The following is a 24,704-nucleotide window of genomic DNA, read 5'->3' on the forward strand; positions in this document are numbered from 1 at the left end:
TTTCTCTGATCATTAAGGATCCAAAACATTTCTTAAGGGTAAATCACCATTTTTGACCCTTGATGTTCTTGAGAACAGCCTGGCCAAACTCCATGCATGATAGCGCATGATAGTATTTGGCATTATATATGATCCTTATTTCATTTAGCATATTGTGCCTATGTTCTCTTAGTATGGAAGCCAGACAGTCAAAGTCAAGAAGTCAAGATCTTAACAAATTTATGAGGTATATGCATATATAGATTTACCTGACTCCTAGTATTCTACATTTCTTCTTGCACACAATGTCCAAGGTGAGCAGCTTATAATTAGAGAGCGTGAGCAAAAACAGTACTTGGAAAACTTTTAGGGTGGGTTGGTGGTACCTTTGCTATAGTCATGGACTGGAGTATGAAGGGGACCTATGGTGATTTCCATCTTCTCATGCCCTGGAACAAAGACTTGGACTATGAATGGGGGAGTGCTAGATGTAGAGACATATGAAGGAAGCACTTTGTAGAGTAGGAGATGCCCAAGATGTTGGAAAGTCAGAGGCTTGATGACAATTGGCCATGAGGACTGGAACTCTTTGTCTGTTCTTCATAAAGAACTGTTTTCTCCTGAGTTTGTATACTCCACATGATCATTGTAACATTTGATCCTGGAGGTGTGGTGCTGATCCAGTCATCCATATGTCAGTCTTGATACCTTCTCTCAGTTCTACTCTCCTGATTTGTACTGGCTTCCTACTAGGGCTCTGTCTTCCAGCTGATTTATATGATCTCAGTGCCATCATATAGTCTTGTTTTATAGTATATTTTTCTTTTTGTTTTGTTTCTTGGATGATGTGTATATGCATTGTGAGTGTGTGTGTGTGTGTGTGTGTGTGTGTGTGTGTGTGTGTGTGTGAGCAATCTTCCCATCTCTATGGCTTGATTCTATTAATCCTTTTCTGTACATGTTCTTGTATTTTGGATGTACAACATAGATGAGTAGTGACAAACTTGAAAAATCTTTTGGGTTCTAAACTCTAAGAAGAAGAGTACAGACAGAACTCTCCATCCAGCAGAAGCAAACCAGCTCTCTGTTCTGGGCAGAGCAGAGAAGTTCCCTATTCTCTCCCAGATGAGGTAGAGTGTCAGAAGTATATCAGACCTGGGGAAGTATTTCTGAAATCCAAGGACATTGCCAGTTAAGAGATGTCAGGAAGACAGAACACACAGAGTCAAATCTTGGATATTTACAGGTCACCTATGTCTAGCCCCATCCTCAAAACAGCGGTATTCTATGGCAAGAATGCAGGTCAGAAGTACAGGATCTAAAATCTTATTTTTACAGAAACCCTAGCATGTGTAAGAAATAAAATCTGTTTGGCTCATTTTCAAAATAAAATAACTTGAGTCATCTTAGGTCCAGATACAGATGTACAGAAAATACTGGGAGCCCCTAAGCTAGCAACCCCCACCCAAACTCTATTATCATGGCTACCCTGGCTATCCAAAGTGGAAGTTTAAAGTAAAAAGTTACTAGCAGCCAAGGTTGCTTAGAAATATACATCCTTATAATCTCTAACATAAGCAGGATATAAAACACAGAGAGGAACTCTTATACAGTATTGTTTAAAAAAAATGAACATAGGTGACAGAGGGGGAAAAATGACCTAGATCATGTGTAAGATGGTACACTCCTGATTACCCAGCCAATGACAAAAAGAGAAAGGAAAGGGAGGGACGGCCTCCGCTTCTGTTTCTTTAAACTGCTTTCTGATCTTGGTCAATGTGCCTGTCATTCGGTGCAAACAATAAGTGCTGCAAAGTAGTATAATAATTGGTTCCACTTTCCATACACTGAGTTCTATTGATTTTATGAAGTGAACGTCAACATTTCTCATGGACCCACACATGTTATGTTAATGAGTACCCTAGGATACTTTGATGTTTGTGAAGTTCCAAGGACCATTTAGGTACCTTTGCTTTTTTTCTGTTATGCGCACCAGGCTAACTGGTGCATACTCCTGAGAGTTCCTTATTTCACCCACAATGTCAGTGCCCTGACAGCTGCTAAGTAGTTACTTGAGTGAATTTTGTTTCTCTCTTTCTCAAAATTGATTTTTCTCATTATTGTAAACTCTATTCAATGCAATCTGTGGTTTGTTTCATTAATGATGCAAATTTTTCCAGACTATGATGAATAGGCTAATTATGGTCCTGAGGGCCCACCAGTAAAGGTAGGTGGTGCATCTTCTCTGCCTGACCTTCTGGGTCAAGGTAAGTCCTGCCCAGCCACCTGGCTTACTGAGAAGCTCCATAATGCCAATAAGCCTGAGTTTCTACTGGCCCCATAATTGCTGAGCAAGCTGTCAAGCTTATTTTTCTGAGGAAGACAGAATTCTTCAGGCAAATTCTGACATGTTTGATGGGTTTTGGAAGTTTGTCAACAAACCAGCTTTAAAAAAGAACTTTTTGGACTAAAATAGTCCAACCTTGAATTCCCAAGAGTGCTGAAGCACAAATCAAGCGTGGGCCTGGGGAAAGAAGAGTTTTGCATCTCAAAATCAGAAAGCTGAAGGTCAGCACTGACAGGAGAAAATACTGACCCACCCCGCTACAACTGTTCACACTTGGACTCTTTAGCTATTCAGAGTAAAAACAATTTTCAATGCAAATTTTGAAGCTCTTTTCATGGTACCTTATATGAAAACAAATACTATATTCAGATCATATAATTGCACTGAAGACCTGAGGACTTTGGCTTGTAATCTACAAACCTTAAAAATTTCACCAGTCATCTTGAATTTGTATCAACACCCCACCCCCCAATGATTCTGCGACATACCCAGGCTTTATCAGCAACTCTGCCTATCTCAGATGAACTATCAGCATAAATGAAGTTTCCAGAGTAAACTGTCAAAGCATAAAGATAGCTCTTCTAACAAAATTTCCATAATTTCTCTGTTTGATAAACAAGTGAAAGAAATTGGAAAACAACCACAACTTAAAAGGAAAAGTTAAACCAAAGTAAATCCAAAACTCCAGATAAAAATCCCTACCCATGCACTTGTGTGTTGTCCTCTTATAGCCAGATATTAATCCATCCATCCATCCATGTTCATCCATCTATCCATCCATTCAGCCATCCATTCTTCCACTCATCTACCCACATATCTTTCCATTCATCCTCTATCTCTCCCCCTTCCCTGCCTCCCTTCCCCTTCCTTGCTTTACTCCCTCCTTCCCATTTTTACTTCCATCTTTCTTATTTTTTTCCCTCTGTAAAATAAGTCTTCATTAGATCAGGATAGCCTTAAACTTGCTCTGTAACTGAGGACATCCTTGATCTTCTGATCCACTTGCTTGTACCTCCCGAGTACATGGATTCCACATGTTTGTGTACCACAATCCCTGGTTTATATCATCTAGGGATTGAACTCTCTGACTCATCTCTCTAAGAAGAATAAAATACCCTCCTTTAATGAGGGGTTTCTGCATACTTTTGTGCACAGAATTGTGAATATACTTAAAGTTTATAGTGTAATTTGACTGATAACAAATTACAAAGATCAGAGGAAAATTATGTTAGATAGCTTAAACAGTAGATTCTTTAGTTCTTCCCTGGATTCACTGTATGCATTTGGATTATTCACTCTCATTTTCACTGTGTGTGTGTGTGTGTGTGTGTGTGTGTGTGTGTGTGTGTGCATGTGTGTGCTTGTGTGTATAATTATGAGTCAGTGCACACAAGAGTATCTACCTGCTAGAGTGCAACTCAGATTTTTCCTTTGTAGAAGCCATCTACTCTGCCAGAAGACTAGCATGTACCAGGACTTTCATTTCTCTGTCCCCCACAACCAGTGCCATCACAGCTACCTTATTACAGCCCAGGTTTCCCCCAATGTGGGTTCTAGGTACACAACATGAGTTTCCACACTTGCAATGCAAGCACATTACCAACTAAACCATCTCTTCAGTTCCATCTTGGGAATATTCTGAGTTCATTCTGTTCCCTTATCTCTCTGAGGCAACTATGATGCAAATAATGTGTCAAGTCTTCTGAGGAATTACACACAGCATTGTGGACATAAATAAGTCACCATGACAACACAGTATTACAGTAGTAATAAAGAAAGAAATATTGATGCTCTTCTATAATTCATTATTCCAATAGGGCCTTGTGGATATAAAACAATAAGATGCAAGAGGAAGTAGGAGTAGGACATGTTGGAGCCAACTAGGAGACAAGACTAAATGAGAAGAACAATGTGGGTAGTCATGAGAAGTGAACACTTGTTTGGGCATGAACACAGGTTTCATGAGGGGGGAGTAACATTTCAAGAAGAATTTTCACAAGTCAGCAGAAGGAAAGGGATGACTGTGGCAAAGGCTGGGAGTAGGAAAGCCTCCCTGGTGAAAATGGCTTCATACAGCTTTTAGGTATGTCTCTGATTTACTCCATTCTCAGTGGTCTTCTTAAACAAAACATCCAGATGCATCAGGAGGGCCAATCACTTGGTATTTAAACAGGAATCTTGAGATTGGAGGAGAAAGCTGCTAGTTTTCCCTTTTTCAATGGTAGGTATGGTTTTGTTGGTGGTGTTGTTTGTTTTGGGTTTTATTTTATTTTGTCTTTATGGAAATATTGGCATGGGCTTTGCAAGACAGTGGGTTACGAACAGTGTTTGCTCTGAAAGTATGAGGACCTGAGATCAGCTTTCCCATTCCCATTTAGAAAGCAAGGTGAAGGGCTAGGATGACTTAGGGAATAAGAATATGGTCTTGTGAAGATCATATGCCCCAGTACAGGGGAATGTCAGGGCCAGAAAGCAGGAGTGGGTGGACTGGAGAGCAGAGCTGGGGTAGGGGAGTGGCTTTGAGGATAGCATTTGAAATGTAAATGAAGCTAATAAAAATGTAAAATAAATAAATAAAAAGAATATTTGCTTCACAAGCAAAAGGCTCTGAAACTCTGGAACCTACACAAAAAAAAAAATAGTGAAACTGTTGTTTTGTAAAAAGAAAGAAAGAACCAGAATATGTTTGGTAAAGGTGTGGTATGATGAGGTGGAAGAGGGTGCCTCAGGTGCCTCTGCAGGCCCATGCTATGGCATCCCTTTCCACAAAGTTATCAACCATACGATGAATATAGTATGGAATAGAGTTTATTTAGGACATGGGGAGGGGAGTTGAAGGAGGAGAGATAGAGAAAGGCAGAGAGTGAAAGAGAGACAGACAGACAGACAGACAGACAGACAGAGACAGAGAGAAAGAGAGACAGAGTCACACAGAGAGAGGAAAAGCTGGCCAGGAACATATGAAGAGAAATGGGAAGAGGAATGAGGAAAAAATGGTAAGAGAGTAAGAGAGAAAGACAATGAGAGAGAGAGAGGGAGGGAGAGGGAGAGGGAGAGAGAGAGAGAGAGAGAGAGAGAGAGAGAGAGAGAGAGAGAGAGAGAGAGAGAGAGAGAGAATGGGGCAAACAGTCCCTTTTGTAGTAAGTCAGGCATTCCTGGCAATGCCAGGTAACTGTGGGGCAGATCCTTGAAGGAATGCTAACAAAAAGTGAGTGGAGCCACGTACATATCTGTTATTACAGACTTGTGGAGGTGAGAGATAGGAGGATCGTGAAGGATTATTAGAAGCCCTCCTAATACCATGCTCAGTAAGAGACAGTTTCCCTCAGGAATAATTCAGTGATGGAACAGGATGCCTAATGTACTTCTCTGACCTGCACACTCATGAGGAAGCATGTACACTGTTGTACATCTACCATTTACATATACTACACTACACAAACACATACACACACAAACACATACACACACACACACGCACAAACACATTTCTATGATTTCATGTTTTGGATACATTCTGTGGTCTTCTCCATGACCCTGCCTATGTGATTAGTTTTGAATCCAATGGGTCAATAAATAAATCACTGAAGTGATCACTTCCACGGAGATTGAAGGTAAAACAAGCTGGCAGTGAAGACCCTGGTCTCTGTGAGAAAACTGGCTGCAGGGTAGTTGGTCCAATTATGAGGGCAGGTTACCTTTTACATTCCATGGTTAGCATAAGGCAAGCAGAGCTTCAGAGCTCTGCAATCAGCTTATCCATGTGGCACTCATTGTTCAAGATTCCTCCCCTTCCACAGCTTACCTACATGAATTTATTTCTTTCAATCCCCACAGTTAGTGTTTTTACTTTGTTATATGTATGTATATGTTTATATTTTAATTTTAACCATTCTGACTAATGTGAGGTGGAATCTCAGGGTTGTTTTGATTTCCATTTCCCTGATGACTAAGGATGTAGAACATTTCTTTAGGTGTTTCTTGGCCATTCAATATTCCTCAACTGAAAATTCTTTGTTTAGTTCTGTACCCCATTTTTAAATAAGGTTATTTGGTTCTCTGGAGTCTATCTTTTTGAGTTCTTTGTATATATTGGATATTAGCCCTCTATTAGATGTAAGATTGGTAAAGATCTTTTCCCAGTCTGTTGGTTGCCTTTTTGTCCTATTGACAGTGTCCTTTGCCTTACAGTAGCTTTGCAATTTTATGAGGTTCCAATTATCAATTCTTGATCTTAGAGCATAAGTCATTGGTATTCTGTTCAGGAATTTATCCCCTGTGCTCATGCGTTCGAAGCTCTTCCCCATTTTCTCCTCTATAAGTTTCAGTGTACATGGTTTTATGTGGAGATCCTTCACCCACTTGGACTTGAGGTTTGTACAAGGATATAAGAATGGGTCGATTTGAATTTTCTACACGATGAACACCAGTTGAACCAGCACCATTTGTTAAAAATGCTGTCTTTGTTCCACCCGATGCTTTTAGCTCTTTTGTCAAATATCTAATGACTATATGTGTTTGGGTTAATTTCTGGGTCTTCAATTCTATTCCAGTGATCTTCTTGCCTGTCTCTGTGCCAATACCACACAGTTTTTATGTCTATTGCTCTGTAATAAAGCTTGAGATCAGGGATAGTGATTCCCCTAGAAGTTCTTTTATTGTTAAGAACAGTTTTCTCAGCCGGGCGTGGTGGCGCACGCCTTTAATCCCAGCACTCGGGAGGCAGAAGCAGGCGGATTTCTGAGTTCGAGGCCAGCCTGGTCTACAGAGTGAGTTCCAGGACAGCCAGGGCTATACAGAGAAACCCTGTCTCGAAAAACCAAAAAAAAAAAAAAGAACAGTTTTCTCTATCCTGGGTTATTGTTATTCCAAATGAATTTGCAAATTACTCTTTCTAATTCTATGAAGAATTGATTTGGAATGTTTAAGGAGATTGCATTGAATCTGTAGATTGCTTTTGGCAGAATGGCCATTTTTACTATATTAATCCTGCCAATCCATGAGCATGGGGAGATCTTTGCATCTTCTGCGATCTTCGATTTCTTTCTTCAGAGACTTGAAGATCTTGTCATACAGATCTTTCAAACCAACGTATATAATATTATTTGTGACTATTGTGGAGGGTATCCTTTCCCTAATTTCTTTCTCAGCCTGTTTATCCTTTGAGTAGAGGAAGGATACTGATTTGTTTGAGTTAATTTTATATCCAGCTACTTTGCTGAAGTTGTTTATCAGGTTTAGGAGTTCTCTGGTGGAATTTTGGGGATCATTTAAGTATAAGATCATATCATCTGCAAATAGTGATATTATAACTTCTTTCTTTCCAATTTGTATCTATTTGACCTTCTTTTGTTATCTAATTGATCTAGCTACAACTTAGAGTACTATAATAAATAGATAGGGAGAGAGTGGGCATCCTTGTCTAATCCCTGATTTTAGTGGGATTGCTTCAAGTTTCTTTCCATTTAGTTTGATGTTGACTACTGGTTTGCTGAATATATTTCTTTTACTATGTTTAGGTATGGGTCTTGAATTCCTGATCTTTCCAAGACTTTTAAAATGAGGGGATGCTGAATTTTGTCAAACGCTTTTTCACCATCTAATGAAATGATCATGTGGTTTTTTTTCCTTTGAGTTTGTTTATGTAGTGGATTATGTTGATGGATTTCCATACTTTGAACCAACCCTGCATCTCTGGGATGAACCCTGCTTGATAGTGGTGAATGATCATTTTGATGTGTTCTTGGATTCGTTGGCAAGAATTTTATTGAGTATTTTTGCATCGATGTTTATAACGGAGATTGGCCTGAAGTTCTATATCTGTGTTTGGTCTTTGTGTGGTTTAGGTATAAGCATAATGGTGGCTTCATAAAAAGAATTGGGTAGTGTTCCTTCTGTTTATATTCTGTGGAATAGTTGGAAAAGTATTGGTATTAGACCTTCTTTAAAGATCTGATTGAATTCTCCTGTGTGGTTTAGGTATAAGCATAATTGTGGTTTCATAAAAAGAATTGGGTAGTGTTCCTTCTGTTTATATTTTGTGGATTAGTTGGGAAAGTATTGGTATTAGGCCTTCTTTAAAGACCTGATCGAATTCTCCAATAAATCCATCTAGTCCTGGGATTTTTTTTTTTTTTTTGGTTGGGAGACGATTAATGACTGCTTCAATTTCTTTAGGGGTTAGAGGACTGTTTAGATGGTTTACCTGATCCTGTTTTAACTTTGGTACCTGGTATTTCTTTAGAAAATTGTCCATTTCATCCAGATTTTCCAATTTAGTTGAGTATAAACTTTTGTAATAGTATCTAATTTTTTTTGATTTCTCCAGTTTCTATTGTCCCTCTTTTCATTCCTGATTTTAATAATTTGGACACTGTATCTGTGCCCTCTGGTTAGTCTGGCTAAGGGTTTATCTATCTTGTTGATTTTCTCAAAGAACCAGCTCCTGGTTTCGTTGATTCTTTGTATAGTCCTTTATGTTTCTATTTGGTTGATTTCAGCCTTGAGGTTGATTACTTTCTGCTGTCTGCTCCTCTTGGGTGTGTTTACATTTTTTTGTTCTAGAGCTTCCAGGTGTGCTGTCAAGTTGCTAATGTAAGCTCTCCAGTTTCTTTTTGGAGACACTTAGAGCTTTGACTTTTTCTCTTACTACTGCTTTCATTGTTTCCTGTAAGTTTTGTTATGATGTGTCTTTGTGTCATTAAATTCTAAAAAGTCTTTAACTTCTTTCTTTATTTCTTCCTTGACCAAGATATCACTGAGTAGAGCATTGTTCAGCTTCTATGTATTTGTGTGTTTTTCATTGTTTTTGTTGGAATTTAAGACCAGCCTTAGTCTGTGGTTATCTGATAGGGTGCATGGGATTATTTCTATCTTCATATATCTGTTGAGACCTTTTTTGTGACCAATTATATAGTCAAATTTGGAGAAGGTACCATGAGGTGCTAAGGAGAAGGTATATTCTTTTGCTTTAGGATGGAAAGTTCTATAAATATATGTTAGATCCATTTGGCTCATAACTTCGGTTAGTTTCACTGTGTCTCTGTTTAGTTTCTGTTTGCATGATCTATCCATTGCTGAGTGTGGGATGTTGAAGTCTCTCCCACTATTATTGTGTGTGGTACGATCTGTGCTTTGAGCTTTAGTGAAGTGTCTTTTATGAATGTGAGTAACCTTGCATTTGGAGCATAAATTTTCAGAATTGAGAGTTCATCTTGATAGATTTTTCCTTTGACCAGTGTTCTTCCATATCCTTTTTGATAACTTTTGGTTGAAAATCAATTTTATTTGATATTAGAATGTTTCTTGGGACCATTTGCCTGGAAAATTATTTTCCAACCTTTTACTCTGAGATAGTGTCTATCTTTTTCACTGAGGTGTGTTTCCTGCATGTAGCAAAATACTGGGTCCTTATTAGGTAGCCAGTCTGTTAGTCTATGTCTTTTAATTGGGAAACTGAGTCCATTGATATTAAAAGATATTAAGGAAAAGTGATCATTCCTTCCTGTTATTTTTGTTGTTAGAGGTGGAATTTTGTTTGTGTAACTATCTTCTTTTGGGTTTGTTGGAAGATTACTTTCTTGCTTTTTCTAGGGTGTAGTTTCTCTCCTTGTGTTGGTGTTTTTCATTTATTACCCTTTGTAGGGCTAGATTTGTGGAAAGATATTGTATAAATTTGGTTTTGTCATGCAACATCTTTTCTCCATCTATGGTAATTGAGAGTTTTCCTGGGTATAGTAATCTGGGTTGACATTTATGTTCTCTTAGGGTCTGTATGACATCTGCCCAGGAACGTCTAGCTTCCATAGTCTCTGTTGAGAAATCTGATGTAATTCTGCTAGGTCTGCCTTTATATGTTATTTGTTTTTTTTTTCCTTACTGCTTTTAATATTCTTTCTTTGTTTAGTGCATTTGGTGTTTTGATTATTATGTAACAGGAGAAATTTCTTTTCTGGTCCAGTCTAACTGGAGTTCTGTAGTCTTCTTGTATGTTCATGGGTATCTCTTTCTTTAGGCTAGGGAAATTTTCTTCTATAATTTTATTGAAGATATTTACTGGCCTTTTAATTTGGGAATCTTCATTCTCTTCTATTCATATTATCCTTAGGTTTGGTCTTCTCATTGTGTTCTAGATTTCCTGGATGTTTTGGGTTAGTAGCTTTTTGGATTTTGCATTTTCTTTGACTGCTGTGTCAATGTTTTCTATGGTATCTTCTGCCCCTGATTTTCTCTTTTCTATCTCTTGTATTCTGTTGGTGATGCTTGCATCTATGACTCCTGATCTATTTCCTAGGTTTTCTAACTCCACAGTTATCTCCCTTTGTGATTTCTTTACTGTTTCTTTTTCCATCTGTAGATCTTGGATGGTTTTGTTCATTTCCTTCCTCTATTTGATTGTGTTTTCCTATAATTCTTTGAGGGATTTTTGTGTTTCCTCTGTAAGGGCTTCTACATGTTTACCTGTGTTCTCCTGTATTTCTTTAAGGGAGTTATTTATATACTTCTTGAAGTCTTCTATTATAGTCATGAGAACTGATTTTAAATCTGCATCTTGATTTTCCAGTGTGATGGTGTATCCTGGACTTGCTATGGTGGGAGAATTGGGTTCTTATAATGCCAAGTAATCTTGGTTTCTGTTGCTTATATACTTATGCTTGCCTCCTATCATCTCATTATCTCCAGTGCTCCCTGCCCTCACTATATGTGAGTAGAGACTGTCCTTCCTGTAACCCTGGTTGTGTCAAAACTCCTCATAATCTAGCTATCTCTGTGATCCTGTGATTATGGGATTCTGTAATCCTAATATTCTGGGTCTGTCTGAGTTCCTGGGACTCAAGCTGCCTCTGGAACCCTGAGAACTTGGTGTAACCAAGCTCCTGGGATCCTGGGATATTGGATGTGTTAGAGCGCCTAGGATTTGAGCCTCCTTTGGGTGCTGTGGGACTGGCTGGAGAGTTTGCACCCAAGGCCAACTGACACAGATAGGAAGGAACCAGAGCCACTGGTCATGCAGGGTTCCTGTGTCCCTAGATTCTGCCAGTCTCAGGTACTCCAGGTGCTGTTGGAACAGATGTTGTGTCCTACTCACCCCTGATCCTGGCCATGCTAAAGTGCCTGGGAGTGGTAAATATCTTTTCTCAATCTGTTGGGTGCCATTTTGATTATTGACAGTGTCCTTTGCCTTACAGAAGCTTTGAATTTTATGAGGTCCCATTTGTCGCTTCTTGATCTTACAGCCCAAGCCATTGCTGTTCTATTCAGAAATGTTTCCCCTGTGCCCATATCTTTGAGGATCTTCACCACTTTCTCCTCTATAAGTTTCAGTGTCTGTGGTTTTATGTGAAGTTTCTTGATCCACTTAGACTTGAGCTTTGAACAAGGAGATAAGAATGGATCAATTCGCATTCTTCTATATACTAACTGCGAGTTGTGCCAGCACCATTTGTTGAAAATGCTGTCTTCTTTCCACTGAATGGTTTTAGCTCCTTTGTCAAAGATAAACTGACCATAGGTGTGTGGGTTCATTTCTGGGTGTTCAATTCTATTCCATTGATCTACCTGTCTGTTACTCTACCAGTATCATGTTCTCTCTCTCTCTCTCTCTCTCTCTCTCTCTCTCTCTCTCTCTCTCTCTCTCTCTCTCTCTCCCTCTCTCTCTCTCTCTCTCTCTCTCTCTCTGTTACATGTGGCCATGGTCAATAGTTTTTCTTTTTAATAACTGTTCAGGACAATCACATTAGGTCACCATGCTCATCAAAAATAATTTCATTTACTAAAGTATCTCTGTATCCTCAGAGATGCTTTTTCAATATAAGTCAAATAGTGGTTGGAAATAATAACAGTGGAAGGAAGATATTTGGCTATGTGGAGGCCACTGTCAAGTATTCACGAAAATATTTTTATGGAACACTTTGTGCAGGTTAACATGCCCCCCCCCAAAGAACAGAGTGTTTATACATATATCAGGAGAATTGAGACTGAATTTCACAGAACACACCATCCACTGATGGGTTTGAAATTCCTGGAGCTGAAGGTGCTGTGCAATGTAGACTACCTTCATCATCAGGAAATCTCGGCTGTGCTCTTGGATCACCACTCCATGACTATTGTGCATTGTCTATTTTACTTAAAAATTACCTGGACTCAGGGCTGGGGAAATTGTTCAGAGATAAAAAGCACTGGTACCTTTCCCAGAGGACCATGGTTTAATTCTCAATGCTCACATGGTGGCATATAACTGATCCAATGCCCTATTCTGGCTTTCTTAGGAATGCCATTTACATGGTGTATACATACATGGAGGTAGGACATCCATGCACATAACATTAAAATTAAAAATTAAAAGTAAATAAGCAAAATCAACTGTTTACAACCTAAACTAAAAAAAAAATCTGAGACACTTTGATCAGCATGTCGTAGCATACCTTAGAACTACAGCTCTGCCAAATTGAGCCATCCTGCTAACATTCATATGTTTAAAGACTCTGGTGAGGACCTATGCAAAGAGAGGAAAGCAGAGACTGTAACTAAAGAAAGAATTTAGAAAAATCATTGTGTAGTATAGAGAGGGTTAAAAGGGGAAGGAGAAGCCAAATAGGACCACACAGTCTTTGGTTAGGTTTGTTGGTGACTTAAAGAGCAGGGTTTTGTGTTAATGGGAACAGTCTAGGGGCAAAGTGGATACAGAGAAATTATAATGATGTGATTTTGATGGCTAATCTTGGTTGTCAAATTGACATCTTTGAGAGGTTTTCATGAAGTCTGCCTATGAGCAGCTTCATGGGGCATTTTCATGAAAGAGTCCTCCTCTCACGATGGGCAGTGTTGTTCTTGGACAGTTGAGTCTGAGCTATATAAAAATACAGGTTAAAAAGTAAGGGAATAAACCAGAAAGCATAATTTCTCTACAGATTCTACTTCAGTTTCTGTCTCCATGTTCCTGCCTTGAGCTCCTTCTTTGGCTATTCACAATGATATAAACCTTCAAATCAAATATACCCTTTGCTGGCCCAAGTTGATTTGGTCAGTGATTTAGAATATCAACAGAGGACCAACGTAGAACAAACTAAAGCCAGAAGCCAAGGTGATATCTTGGGTTTTTGTGTAAGGAGACATATGTATAAGATCAATGCCAGCTGTAGATAAAAACAAGGAAACTCATTCAGTCTTGAACAGTTCCTAAGATGCTGTTAGGAACACTCATTGCTAGCCAGACTTATTGAAAGATTTCTATCTCTTTACATAACTCAAATTATGTAGGAGTGCCTGCAGTGGAGAGGAGAGGCCTAGAGTCCCTCAAAGTCAGGCGTATCTTAGATTGAACCAGACCTGGGTTTTACCCTGCTCTGTGGGTATATTTCTTCTTAGGAAAATTGCACATGTTTTCTATTGAGAAGGTGATTTGTTGGCATAGATTATAAAAGGAGTTCATCACTAGATGAAGCTAAAATGATGCTCAAAGATGCCTTTAGATCTGATGGCTTGTAGGCTGGGGAGATGGCAGTCTGGGTGCAGTAGGTCTCCAGATCCTGTGTGAGAAGTGTAAGGGTGGTGATAAGTGTTCATGAGGCTAGTACTGAGGAGGGAAAGACAAGCAGATCCCTGGGTTCATTGGCCAGGTAGCCAGATCCATTTGCCAGGCTACTGATAACAACAAGACTTGTCTCACAAAAAAAAAAAAAAAAAAAACAAGTGTGCAGTACCTATAGGAAAAAAGCAGCAGTTGACCTCTGGCCTCTGCACACATGCCTATATATGTAGTGGCAACTGTGCACAGACAAATGCACTAGCACCCACACATACATGTATACATAAAGTCACACCTGTGATCTAACTGAAATCATGACCCTTTGGGCTTGTCCTTGGGTGAGTGAACACAAAGAATAAAAAATAATGAGAAATATTATTCTGGATATAAAGAAAAATACAGTGACATTTGAAAGACTAATCAAAACTTCCAGACCTAGGCTAGCAAATGACTTCTTGGTGGATAAACATGCATGCTCACAAGCTTTATCCTGAGCTCTATCCTCAGGAACTCCATGTTTTAAAGAAAGAAAAAGTTGTGCTCTCTCTCTCTCTCTCTCTCTCTCTCTCTCTCTCTCTCTCTCTCTCTCTCTCTCTCTCCCTCTCTCTCTCTCTCTCTCTCACACACACACACACACACACATGCAGTTGAAATTATGAGATTCGAAGAGATGGCTCTATAAATAACATAAATAACCATTTTCAATGTTTTTCCATCTTGAAAGTTTCTTAACAAAGAAGTAAGTAGCCATGGACAACAAGAACCAAAGAAGCCTTCAAACAGTGACAAATAGTTCTCATTGAGAGGTGAGTTACATGAGGAATTAAAGGCCCTAGACTTGCAGGTGGCCAAGTCCATCCTTGGATAAGCTTCCCTCATATGTCATACTCTTTCTATGAGTGTTTGTGCATGATAAAAACAGTCCTTTCCCCAGCAAATTCCCTCCCTTCAGACTGTATTTCTCTGGCAGATCTACCTTAGCCACAAGTTTACCTGAGGAGACATCAACACTTGATAGAGTTGAATTTTCATTGCCAAAAAACTTAATTCAGTGCATATGACATTAGGGAAGCATCTGTATTTTATTGAGCACTTCAAATGCTTCTGGGGCAAGTGCTACTTTTCTCTGGTTTTGATGAACAGCACTAGGCACATGTGAAGTTTGTCTATGATCCAAAGCAGTAATTCGCTGAACAGTTGTGATAATTTTAATTGCCAACTTGAAAGCAAGGAATCATCTATGAAAAGAATATCTAAGTGAATGTCTAGTTTAGGGTAGCTTGTGGGCATGCCTATGGGAGAATTATGTTGAATAGTGGGAATATCTACCCACTCTGAGTGGCACCACTGCCTGTGCATATTGGCAGGAGCCATAATACAAGTTGAGCACTCACTCAGTGTGTGCATTCACTCATCACTCCCTGCTCTTAATTGTGAATGTGATGTAACTAGCCTCAACTGTCTGCCCAGCAAACAGTAGATTTTAATCTGAGATTGTGAGCAGAAATAATTAACATCTTTCTCCCTTAAAATGCTTTTCAGTGTATTTTATCTCAGTAATGGGAAACAGAGCTAACTATGCTTTTACAAAGTGTGTTGACTAAATGTGTTAATTCCTTAGAGGACACTGTCTAGTGCTATAACATCCGCATATGAATGCTACTGCTTAAAAGAAGTAAATCAATTCACAGTAACAAAATTTACATGTTCAAGATTATGCCTACAAGAGAGAAATAAAATAGATGCCTTCTTGACTGACTTCCTTTGAGAATAGTGGCTCTTCATCTCTGGGTCATGACCCTTTTGGGGGTCAAATGATCCTTTCACAGAGGTCACATATCAGATATCCTACATATCAGATATTTCCATTATGATGCATAATAATAGTAAAATTACAGTTATGAATTAGCAGTGAAAATAATTTTAAGGTTGGGGGTCACACATCATGATGAACACTATTAAAGGATTGAAGCCTTACGAAGGTTCAGAACCATTGTTTTAGAAATTGCTTCAACTATACCCATGTTTCAATGCCTTCTTTGTTTAAGCTAGATCCTTACTTCAAATTCACACTTACAACTCTCAAGATAACACAGGGATGCCATGACTGTATAACAACAGATTTTCATGAATTATACTGGGCAGAAATTTTCTCTTTTTCAAGTATATGAAAAAGGAGAACAGACTCCTTTTAGAGTTCCTGAGCAAAGAGTTTTATGATATCTCACATCAGTTCTGAGCAAAAGCTGAGCATAGCTATTTCTGATTGCAGGTGGCAAATTGTTATGCAAGCCCAAGGGCTCTTAGCTTTGAACTTTTTCTTGGTGCTTTATTGCATTATTACCTTATTCCTATAGAGAGCCCTATAAAGTATAATAACATTTCTACTTCTCAGCTGAGGTACACATGTGTACATATGTGTGTGTACCTTTATATATATGTATATATATATGTGTGTGTATACATATATACATATATATGTATATATGTATGTGTATATATGTATGTATGTATGTATGTATATTCTAGAATAACATGAGATAATTTCAGGCTAAGGAAATAGATATGCTTCTAAAGTGCTTACCTTGTAAGCATGAAGACGTGAATTCCATTTCCAGAACATAAATCAAGTTGGAGATAATCATACACACTAGTAATCCCAGCAGTAAGGAAATAAATATGACCAGACCTTTGTGGGTCACTGGTCAACCAGCATAGACAAAGCTGAAATTTCCAAACTAAACAAAAAGTCTTGGGTCAAGTGATGGACCCGCCATGTTCTTCAGAAACATTGGAGGTTTTAGTCTAGCCACTTTTTGCACCCATACATGTGAACACACACTCACACACACACACACACACACACACTCACACTCATATTTTAATTCTCTATATGATTAATCTGGTATTCTGTGGACATCTGTATGCTGTATGACTTGGTCCATGTAGGTACTTACTGTAGGAACATCCATAGACCTCTACTCTCATGCCAATCTTTCCATTTGGATTCCACTCCAGGGGCACAAAGCGAACAAAGCGGGCTCTCACAGAATTCAGCAGTTTGTGGTGAACCACACTGTTAGCATTCATGTTTCCTACAAATCTCTAAAAGGAGAAGGAAATTCAGTAAGCTCTATATTACTGAGCCATATAAACACAACTATGCATGCTTATCCACTCAGGCTTTTGGGAATGTCATCAATAACAACAAAATAAAACAAGACAAAACAAAACAGTCCCTAGTTATCCTGACATTATTCTAATATGATGGCAGTCTTGCCCCAGGCCTTACAGTTTTTCATAAGTGCCAAATACTATTGTTTAGGAAGATCCTCTCCCTACCATAATGCCTAACTAAATTTTATGAATAAAGAAAGCTTTGAGGTATGATGCCTAATTTAAATGTTAATAATATCATGACATTCCAGTTTTCCACATTTCTATACTTACTGTGAACTGTAAGATAACTGACACTCCCCTCCTGGAATGAAAGGTGTTTTACTGAAATATTTGTCAGCATTATTTGAGGATAGTTATTACCTAAGCACATTATCACCATCATTTTAAGAATTAAGAAAACAATCAAACAAAAATTAGTGCAGGAAGGGAACACATAAGGAAATAAATCTTAGAATCATCTAGTCACCCAGTAATTAGAGATGACCCTGAAGTTCAGTTCCAAGTCTGTTCTATTGTAAGACCCATGCTTGGTTTTGTTATTCCTACTCTCTATGCAATCATCAGGTTTTACAGGAAGGAACCATCACAGTCTAGCTGTGTATATAGTTCATTTTTCTTTTATTTGTGATGGATGTTTATTTGAAAAATTATCACACATTGTCTGAAGAGATGGGTCACTGGTTAACAGTGTTTACTGCCTTTCCCACAGGATCTTGGAGGAGAAGATAAAACGACCACTAGACTAAACCAGCATAATATCTAATTTCATACTAAATATCGACTACTACATGCACAGATAAGTGAAGTCCTCACCCCTCATCAAAGAAAAATTTCCTTAAACCATCATAGAAACCACAAATGATTAAAATGTAGACGAGGACTAGATGATGCCCACTGCCACCTAATACATACATCAACAGGACTCTACCACCTAAGCCTCAGGGACCAGTATGGAAGAGACAGAGGAAAGATTGTAAGAGTCAGAAGAACAATGTTTCCTATGAGATTGAGAATCCTTTTTTTTAAAAAAATATTTTTATTAGGTATTTTCCTCATTTACATTTCCAATGCTATCCCAAAAGTCCCCCATACCTCCCCCCCCCACTACCCTACCCACCCATTCCCACTTTTTGGCCCTGGCATTCCCCTGTACTGGGGCATATAAAGTTTGCATGTCCAATGGGCCTCTTTCCAGTGATGGCCGACTAGGCCATCTTTTGATACATATGCAGCTAGAGTCAAGAGCTCCGAGGTACTGGTTAGTTCATAATGTTGTTCCACCTATAGGGTTGCAGATCCCTTTAGCTCCTTGGGTACTTTCTCTAGCTCCTCTAAGAAAATCAGAAATGTAATAACCAGAAGTCTCACCTACATGGCTGCCTAAATAAGATCCAAAGAAGGTCAACACCAATAAACATGGTAACATGGAAGAGGGAAGTTCAGGAGCACGAGGCTTCAACCCCAGACAAGGAACTAGAGTCAACTAAGGAATACTGACTGAGAGCAGGAGAAATAGTCTAGTGCCCTTCAGTTGGTTATCCACTATCAAATGGTCAGCACTGAAGTCAAATACATATAGGAAACATTGTATCAACACAGCAGGTCTTATGCAAATCTATGTGCATACAAGCACATGTATGTACAAATTATAATATAATACACATATGAATATATGTGAACAATTTATAGAAAAAGAGGTTATATATTTGAGATAGAAAATTGGGGAAGTATATGTGATGGGTTGGAGAGAGGAAAAGGAAGGAGAACATGATATCATGCTTCAATTTCAAGACTAAAAATAAATTTTACTAAAATAAATATTTTTTTGCACAAGGGTGAAGAACACGGTTTGGATCCCAGTAACCACATGATGAGCTTGACGGGGTCCTTTCATAGCCATAATGCCATCACTAAAGTAGGAAGATGTAGTAGGGTTTCTGGGACTTGCTAGCTATCAGCTTACCAAAAATCTAAAAGTTTATACTTTAGCCAAGGGCCTGCTTCAAAGAACCAAGGCAGATAAAGCTAGAAGACATGAGAACACATGAGCATATCATCTGGACTCTTTCTGCACACAGGCACACCTACCCATCAACAGGTGTACATATAGCACATACACATATATGCTTCATAAGCAAACAAAAATACAAACCCACAATACAAGGCCTGTCTTGTTCACTTGCATTATGGCTCAGTTCTTTCATCAATATGGCTGATTATTTTAGAATTATTATTTTTCTGCAGAGAAACCTACACTTTAAAAATATGATCAAATATCCACAAACAAAATTCAACATTTGAACCTTTTAAAATACACAATTCAGTTTTAGTTAATGTGCATATATTGCACAACTGTTACAACTGAACTTGTGTAAATTTGTTGTCTGTATATCCCAATGACGGGCTGTCAGCTGTTAAAGAGAGGTGTGTGTTACACTCAGTCATGATTACCCTTCTTAGTTTCATTAATGTATAGATAGTCTTCCTGATCATGTGCAGTGACAGCATACCTGATTCCACTCTAATAGTTAAAGTGAACATGAAGAAAAAGGATTTTGTGACACAGAGAATGCACACACACACACACACACACACACACGAGAGAGAGAGAGAGAGAGAGAGAGAGAGAGAGAGAGAGAGAGAGAAGAGAGAGAGAGAGAGAGAGAGAGAAAGAGAGAGACAGACAGAGACAGACAGAGACAGAGACAGAGAGACAGGATAGAGATAGACGATCCATTAACAGAGAGGGACAGGGATAAGTACGTGGACAGAAAGACATAGAAAAATTCCTTATGGACATATTTGTGAAAATACAATTGTCTGACAGTATATTCTGTATTCTAAAATAGAGACTTATTGTTTCCTTGAAGACTTATGCAAGGCTTTTGAAAAGCAACATTTTCTAATTGTCATCTAAAGGCCTGTCTCTCCAAGAAGGCCAACTAAAGGGAAGGGAAGGAAATACGGGAAGCTCAGAGCAAATCATAAAGGCATTGCCTCTGTTTTGCTAAGGTACATTTAATAAGGCATAGGGTAATTAACATACAAAACACAGAGTTAAAGCTAAAAAGAACAAACCAACTCCTGCTTCCAAGTTCCCATGTGTTCTTCTGGAACATGTGATAAATCGGGTTTTCATCAAGCTCTCAGGTAACAGAGATAAAGAAATTATATGCAAGTAATGGATGACTGGCAAGGATTGTAAAACATGACATTTTAGGAGAGAAAGGAAAAATCAAAACCCCGAATGCACTGAGTTCTAGCTTTTTTATCTGTTTGCTTAGTGATGATGTATGTTTCAACATTTTAAGTGCAGAGAAAAGTACCAACTATTTCAGAGACCTGTCACTGATTTAGGCTGAAAGGCCACTCCTCATCTGATGACTGTGTAGATACTTAGTGGTAGCTGTGTGATTAGGAAAAGGAGATGGTTGATCTGAAGTTTATACTTTGTTCTGTAACTACTATTAGTAGGATTTAAAGCATTACATTCTGGCAGGAAGCTATTTAAGCGGGGAGGTAAACACTTCAAATAACTTCAGGATGTCACTAGCGTTGACTAGATTGACTAGGTTCCTCCCTTCCAGAGTAAACAATAACTCAGAAGAGCACTCTCAGAAGAGTCACTCTTGGAAGGGCAGAGCCAAGCTTCAGAGAAGACTGGCCAGACCATCTGCCAGGAAGAAACAGAAACCAGTCAAAGCTGACTGAAAGCTTTAGATAAATTAAAGAATGTGGAAAGGACGTGTTGAGCTGCCTGGAGACTGTATGGTGTACTCCTGTTTCCCAGATTTCTCCCATAAGCTGTTAACCATTCTAGAGTAGGCCTTGATGATGCAGCTATTTTTGAGTCATTTCTATTCCTGGAAGTAAGCCTTCACCCTTATTACTGAAAGTAACCCCAATAAAACTCACTGGTTTACCATGGTAGACTTTGGTGATATCCATATTTTGGTCTGTCAGGAGTTCTCTGAAAGGTCTTTTGCCAGCCAGTGCACAGCAAACATGGTTCTGGCAAGCCATGCCATTCTCTCATTCCTGCTACATTGTGAGAAACCATTAAATTATATTCATAAAGCTACACCCAAGGTCTATTCCCTTATTTGGCCACTTTTTCCTCCTACCACCATCCATCTATCAATGTATTGAAGTCCATAAATCAAAAGTCCCTTTGATTCGGCTCATTAATGTGCCCAATTAAAATTAATTACTACATTCTAGCATGGGGTTTCCTTCTTTACCTTTATAAAATGCCATTTTCCTATGGGCCACATCTGTTTTCTCTCTATCTCGATGGCAACATTTGTCCTCTGGGACACACACTCCTTTCTCCACTCATTCTCTTCTTCCTGTCTCTCAGACTCCATCTCCTGTCTGTGTTTTTTGTTTTCTGGTCTTTGTTCCTCTGGGGTAAACAGATCTCCTTTGTGTGAAAACTTGGACTTGGAGTCCCTGAGCTAATATTGCTCACTTTATTTCCTATCTGGAGAGAGTAGACATGTGTTGCATCTCCCCAAGAAAAGTTTTATCACATAACACCCTCCCCATGTCATTCTGCCTCTTTTGTTTGGTTTTGGCTTCCATAGTAAAGAACAATGAAATAATTTCAGAAAACATCTTATTCGTCCTGATTGGCACTGCTATATATTAGTATGATTCAACTTAGAGATGGTATAAAAGTATTACTGATTTAGTAGAATCTGTAAATCTGGGGCTGGTGAGATAGCTCAGCAGGAAAGAGCACTGACTGCTCTTCCCAAGGTCATGAGTTCCCAACAACCACATGGTAACTCACAACCACCCATAAGGAGATCTGATGCCCTCTTCTTGTGTGTCTACTCAGGAATGATAGACAACATGGTCCTGGTATTCTAAACAATATGACTGAGCTGATACTGCAGACAACCAAAGAAAAACCATTGTTACATTTTTGCTGAGCTAAGTTGAGTTAATTTATGATGTACAGTGGATTTATCAAGATGTAAAATTATGAAGAATGTATGTAAGGTTGTAGGCCTACATACATTCTGGCACTGGGCATAGCGGCTTGGTGAGGCAGATCTTGAGTAATTAGACTGTGTTTATCCCACAAATCCAGGATGGGTGCTGGGACATAGGGAAGCTCTAAGGCATCTATAGAGGGTGGGGGGAAGCACAGTCTGAAACTTGGGAAAGCTGAAGCTGGTTCATAGGTAACAGGGCCTGTGATGAAGATGGGGCAGAGGCAGTTCTCAGGCTCTTGGATATCCAGGCTCCGCTGGAAGTACAGATAGAAAAACAACACTAAGACTAAGACAACAACAACGTTATCAAAAGTAATAAGCCTTCTCAGGATATGTAGGACTCCAAGATCATGATACTTCTAGATGCCAGTGTCAAGTCACTATCTCAGTCTCAAGGTAACTAGTTCTGGGGGTAGTATGTAGCTCAACCAGGAAAGAGATCGACATACGCGTGTGAGAATCCAAAACCAATTTCTCAAACCCATGTTAAAAGGCAAGCACAGAAGTGCAAAGGTGTAATCATAGCACTAGGGAGATGGTAAAAGGATCCATGAAGTTTATTAGTCAGGGCCCTAACTAAATTTGCTTGGCAGACTACAAGTTCTATTTCAAAAACTAAGGTGTAGGGATGGTGAGATATTTCACTGAGTAGAGCCACATTCTCTGCCTTCAATACCTGAGTTTAATCCCTAGATCTTGCAAGGGAGAATGACACAGCTGTCTACTAAAGGTTCTCACTGCACATATGCTTTGTAGCCTGTGTGCCTGCACATATAATACACCCATATGCATGTATAAACTACCTCCACATAGACACACACAAAAACTAAAAGGGATTACTCTGTGTTATATTTTCTTTTATCCTTTGTTCAGTTTGATGAACCACTATGGTTCCCTATAATTATTTTTACTCTCTTCTATCAATGTCTTTGGACTTTCAAGGGTATAAACACCAAAAAGTGCTTTTAAACATGATTTTGAAGTACAAAGATAATAGGTTTTGAATCACCTTCTCCCTGCCCATGCCTACATTAATAACCAATCCCCTTTGATTTGGAAGGAAGCTTCTTTAATAGATATCTCCAACATCTTCTGGTACCAAAAAGAACCTTGCTAGCTGTGCAAACAGTGGCGCACATTCCTCATGATGACAAGTGGGAATGTGTGGCTCAATTATGGCTACAAACTAAAGAAAAATATATATCAACAGTATTAGTTACTTACTATTGTGACAAAACAAAAAAGCAACTAGAGGTGGAAACAATTTATTTTCATGCAGAGTTGGAAAAAATACTGTCCATCAATCCACCAAGTTTGGGAATGCATGACTGAAGAAACAAAGACCTGCTGATCATATTGAATACAGTCAGGAAGCAGAGTGACCAGGAAGTGAGACAAAACTACAGAGACTCTAAATCCATCTCCAATGAGGGAACCATTTCCTTCATTGAGGCTCTATCTCCTAAAGGTTTCACAATTTCCCAAACAGTTGGGAACCGAGTGTTTAAGCGCATAATCTTATGGTGGGATGTTTGCATTCAAATCACCACATCAACCAAGAGCCAAATAGACATGTGGTTTTGTTACCCATTGACTTGAGTGATGCAATTCACTAGTTTCATAAATGCCAAAGGCAAAGAGGCATTAAACTATTGAATAAAGATGGTCTCCACCAGAAAGAGGAACACTCCTCCATTGTTGGTGGGATTGCAAGCTTGTACAACCACTCTGGAAATCAGTCTGGCGGTTCCTCAGAAAATTGGACCGGAGGATCCAGCAATACCTCTCCTGGGCATATATCCAGAAGATGTCCCAACCGGTAAAAAGGACACATGCTCCACTATGTTCATAGCAGCCCTATTTATAATAGCCAGAAGCTGGAAAGAACCCAGATGTCCCTCAACAGAGGAATGGATACAGAAATTATGGTACATTTACACAATGGAGTACTACTCAGCTATTAAAAAGAATGAATTTATGAAATTCCTAGCCAAATGGATGGACCTGGAGGGCATCATCTTGAGTGAAGTAACACAATCACAAAAGAACTCACACAATATGTATTCACTGATAAGTGGATATTAGCCCAAAACTTAGGATACCCAAGATATAAGATACAATTTGCTAAATGCATGAAACTCAAGAAGAATGAAGACCAAAGTGTGGACACTGTGCACCTTCTTAGAATTGGGAACAAAACACCCAGGGAAGGAGTTACAGAGACAAAGTTCGTAGCTGTGATGAAAGGATGGACCATTTAGAGACTGCCGTATCCAGGGATCCATCCCATAAGCAGCTTCTAAACGCTGACACCATTGCATACACTAGCAAGATTCTGCTGAAAGGACCCAAATATAGCTGTCTCTTGTGAGACGATGCCGGCCGGGGCCTAGCAAAGTGGATGTTCACAGTCAGCTATTGGATGTATCACAGGGCTCCCAATGGAGAAGCTAGAGAAAGTACCCAAGGAGCTAAAGGGATCTGCAACCCTATTGTTGGAACAACATGATGTACTAACCAGAACCCCGGAGCTCTTGTCTCTAGCTGCATATGTATCGAAAGATGGCCTAGTCGGCCATCAATGGAAAGAGAGGCCCATTGGACATGCAAACTTTATATGCCCCAATATAGGGGAATGCCAGGGCCAAAAGAATGGGAATGGGTGGGT

The 24,704-nt window shown here is 39.0% G+C and overlaps 1 protein-coding gene across 2 annotated transcripts in view; it reads right to left on the reverse strand.

Annotated features, from left to right (window-relative positions):
- Positions 1 to 24,704, reverse strand: part of LOC110312287 (contactin-associated protein like 5-3) — a 604,300-nt gene that overhangs the window by 376,729 nt on the left and 202,867 nt on the right. For both annotated transcript variants that reach the window (XM_085832770.1, XM_085832768.1), the window contains exon 4: positions 16,811 to 16,958. In XM_085832770.1, the coding sequence (XP_085688896.1) occupies positions 16,811 to 16,958 (148 nt within the window). The remainder of the gene's footprint in view (positions 1 to 16,810; positions 16,959 to 24,704) is intronic.

Source organism: Mus caroli, unplaced genomic scaffold (assembly GCF_978045245.1).
Source record: "Mus caroli unplaced genomic scaffold, Mus_caroli_1 scaffold_18, whole genome shotgun sequence".
NCBI lineage: Eukaryota > Metazoa > Chordata > Mammalia > Rodentia > Muridae > Mus > Mus caroli.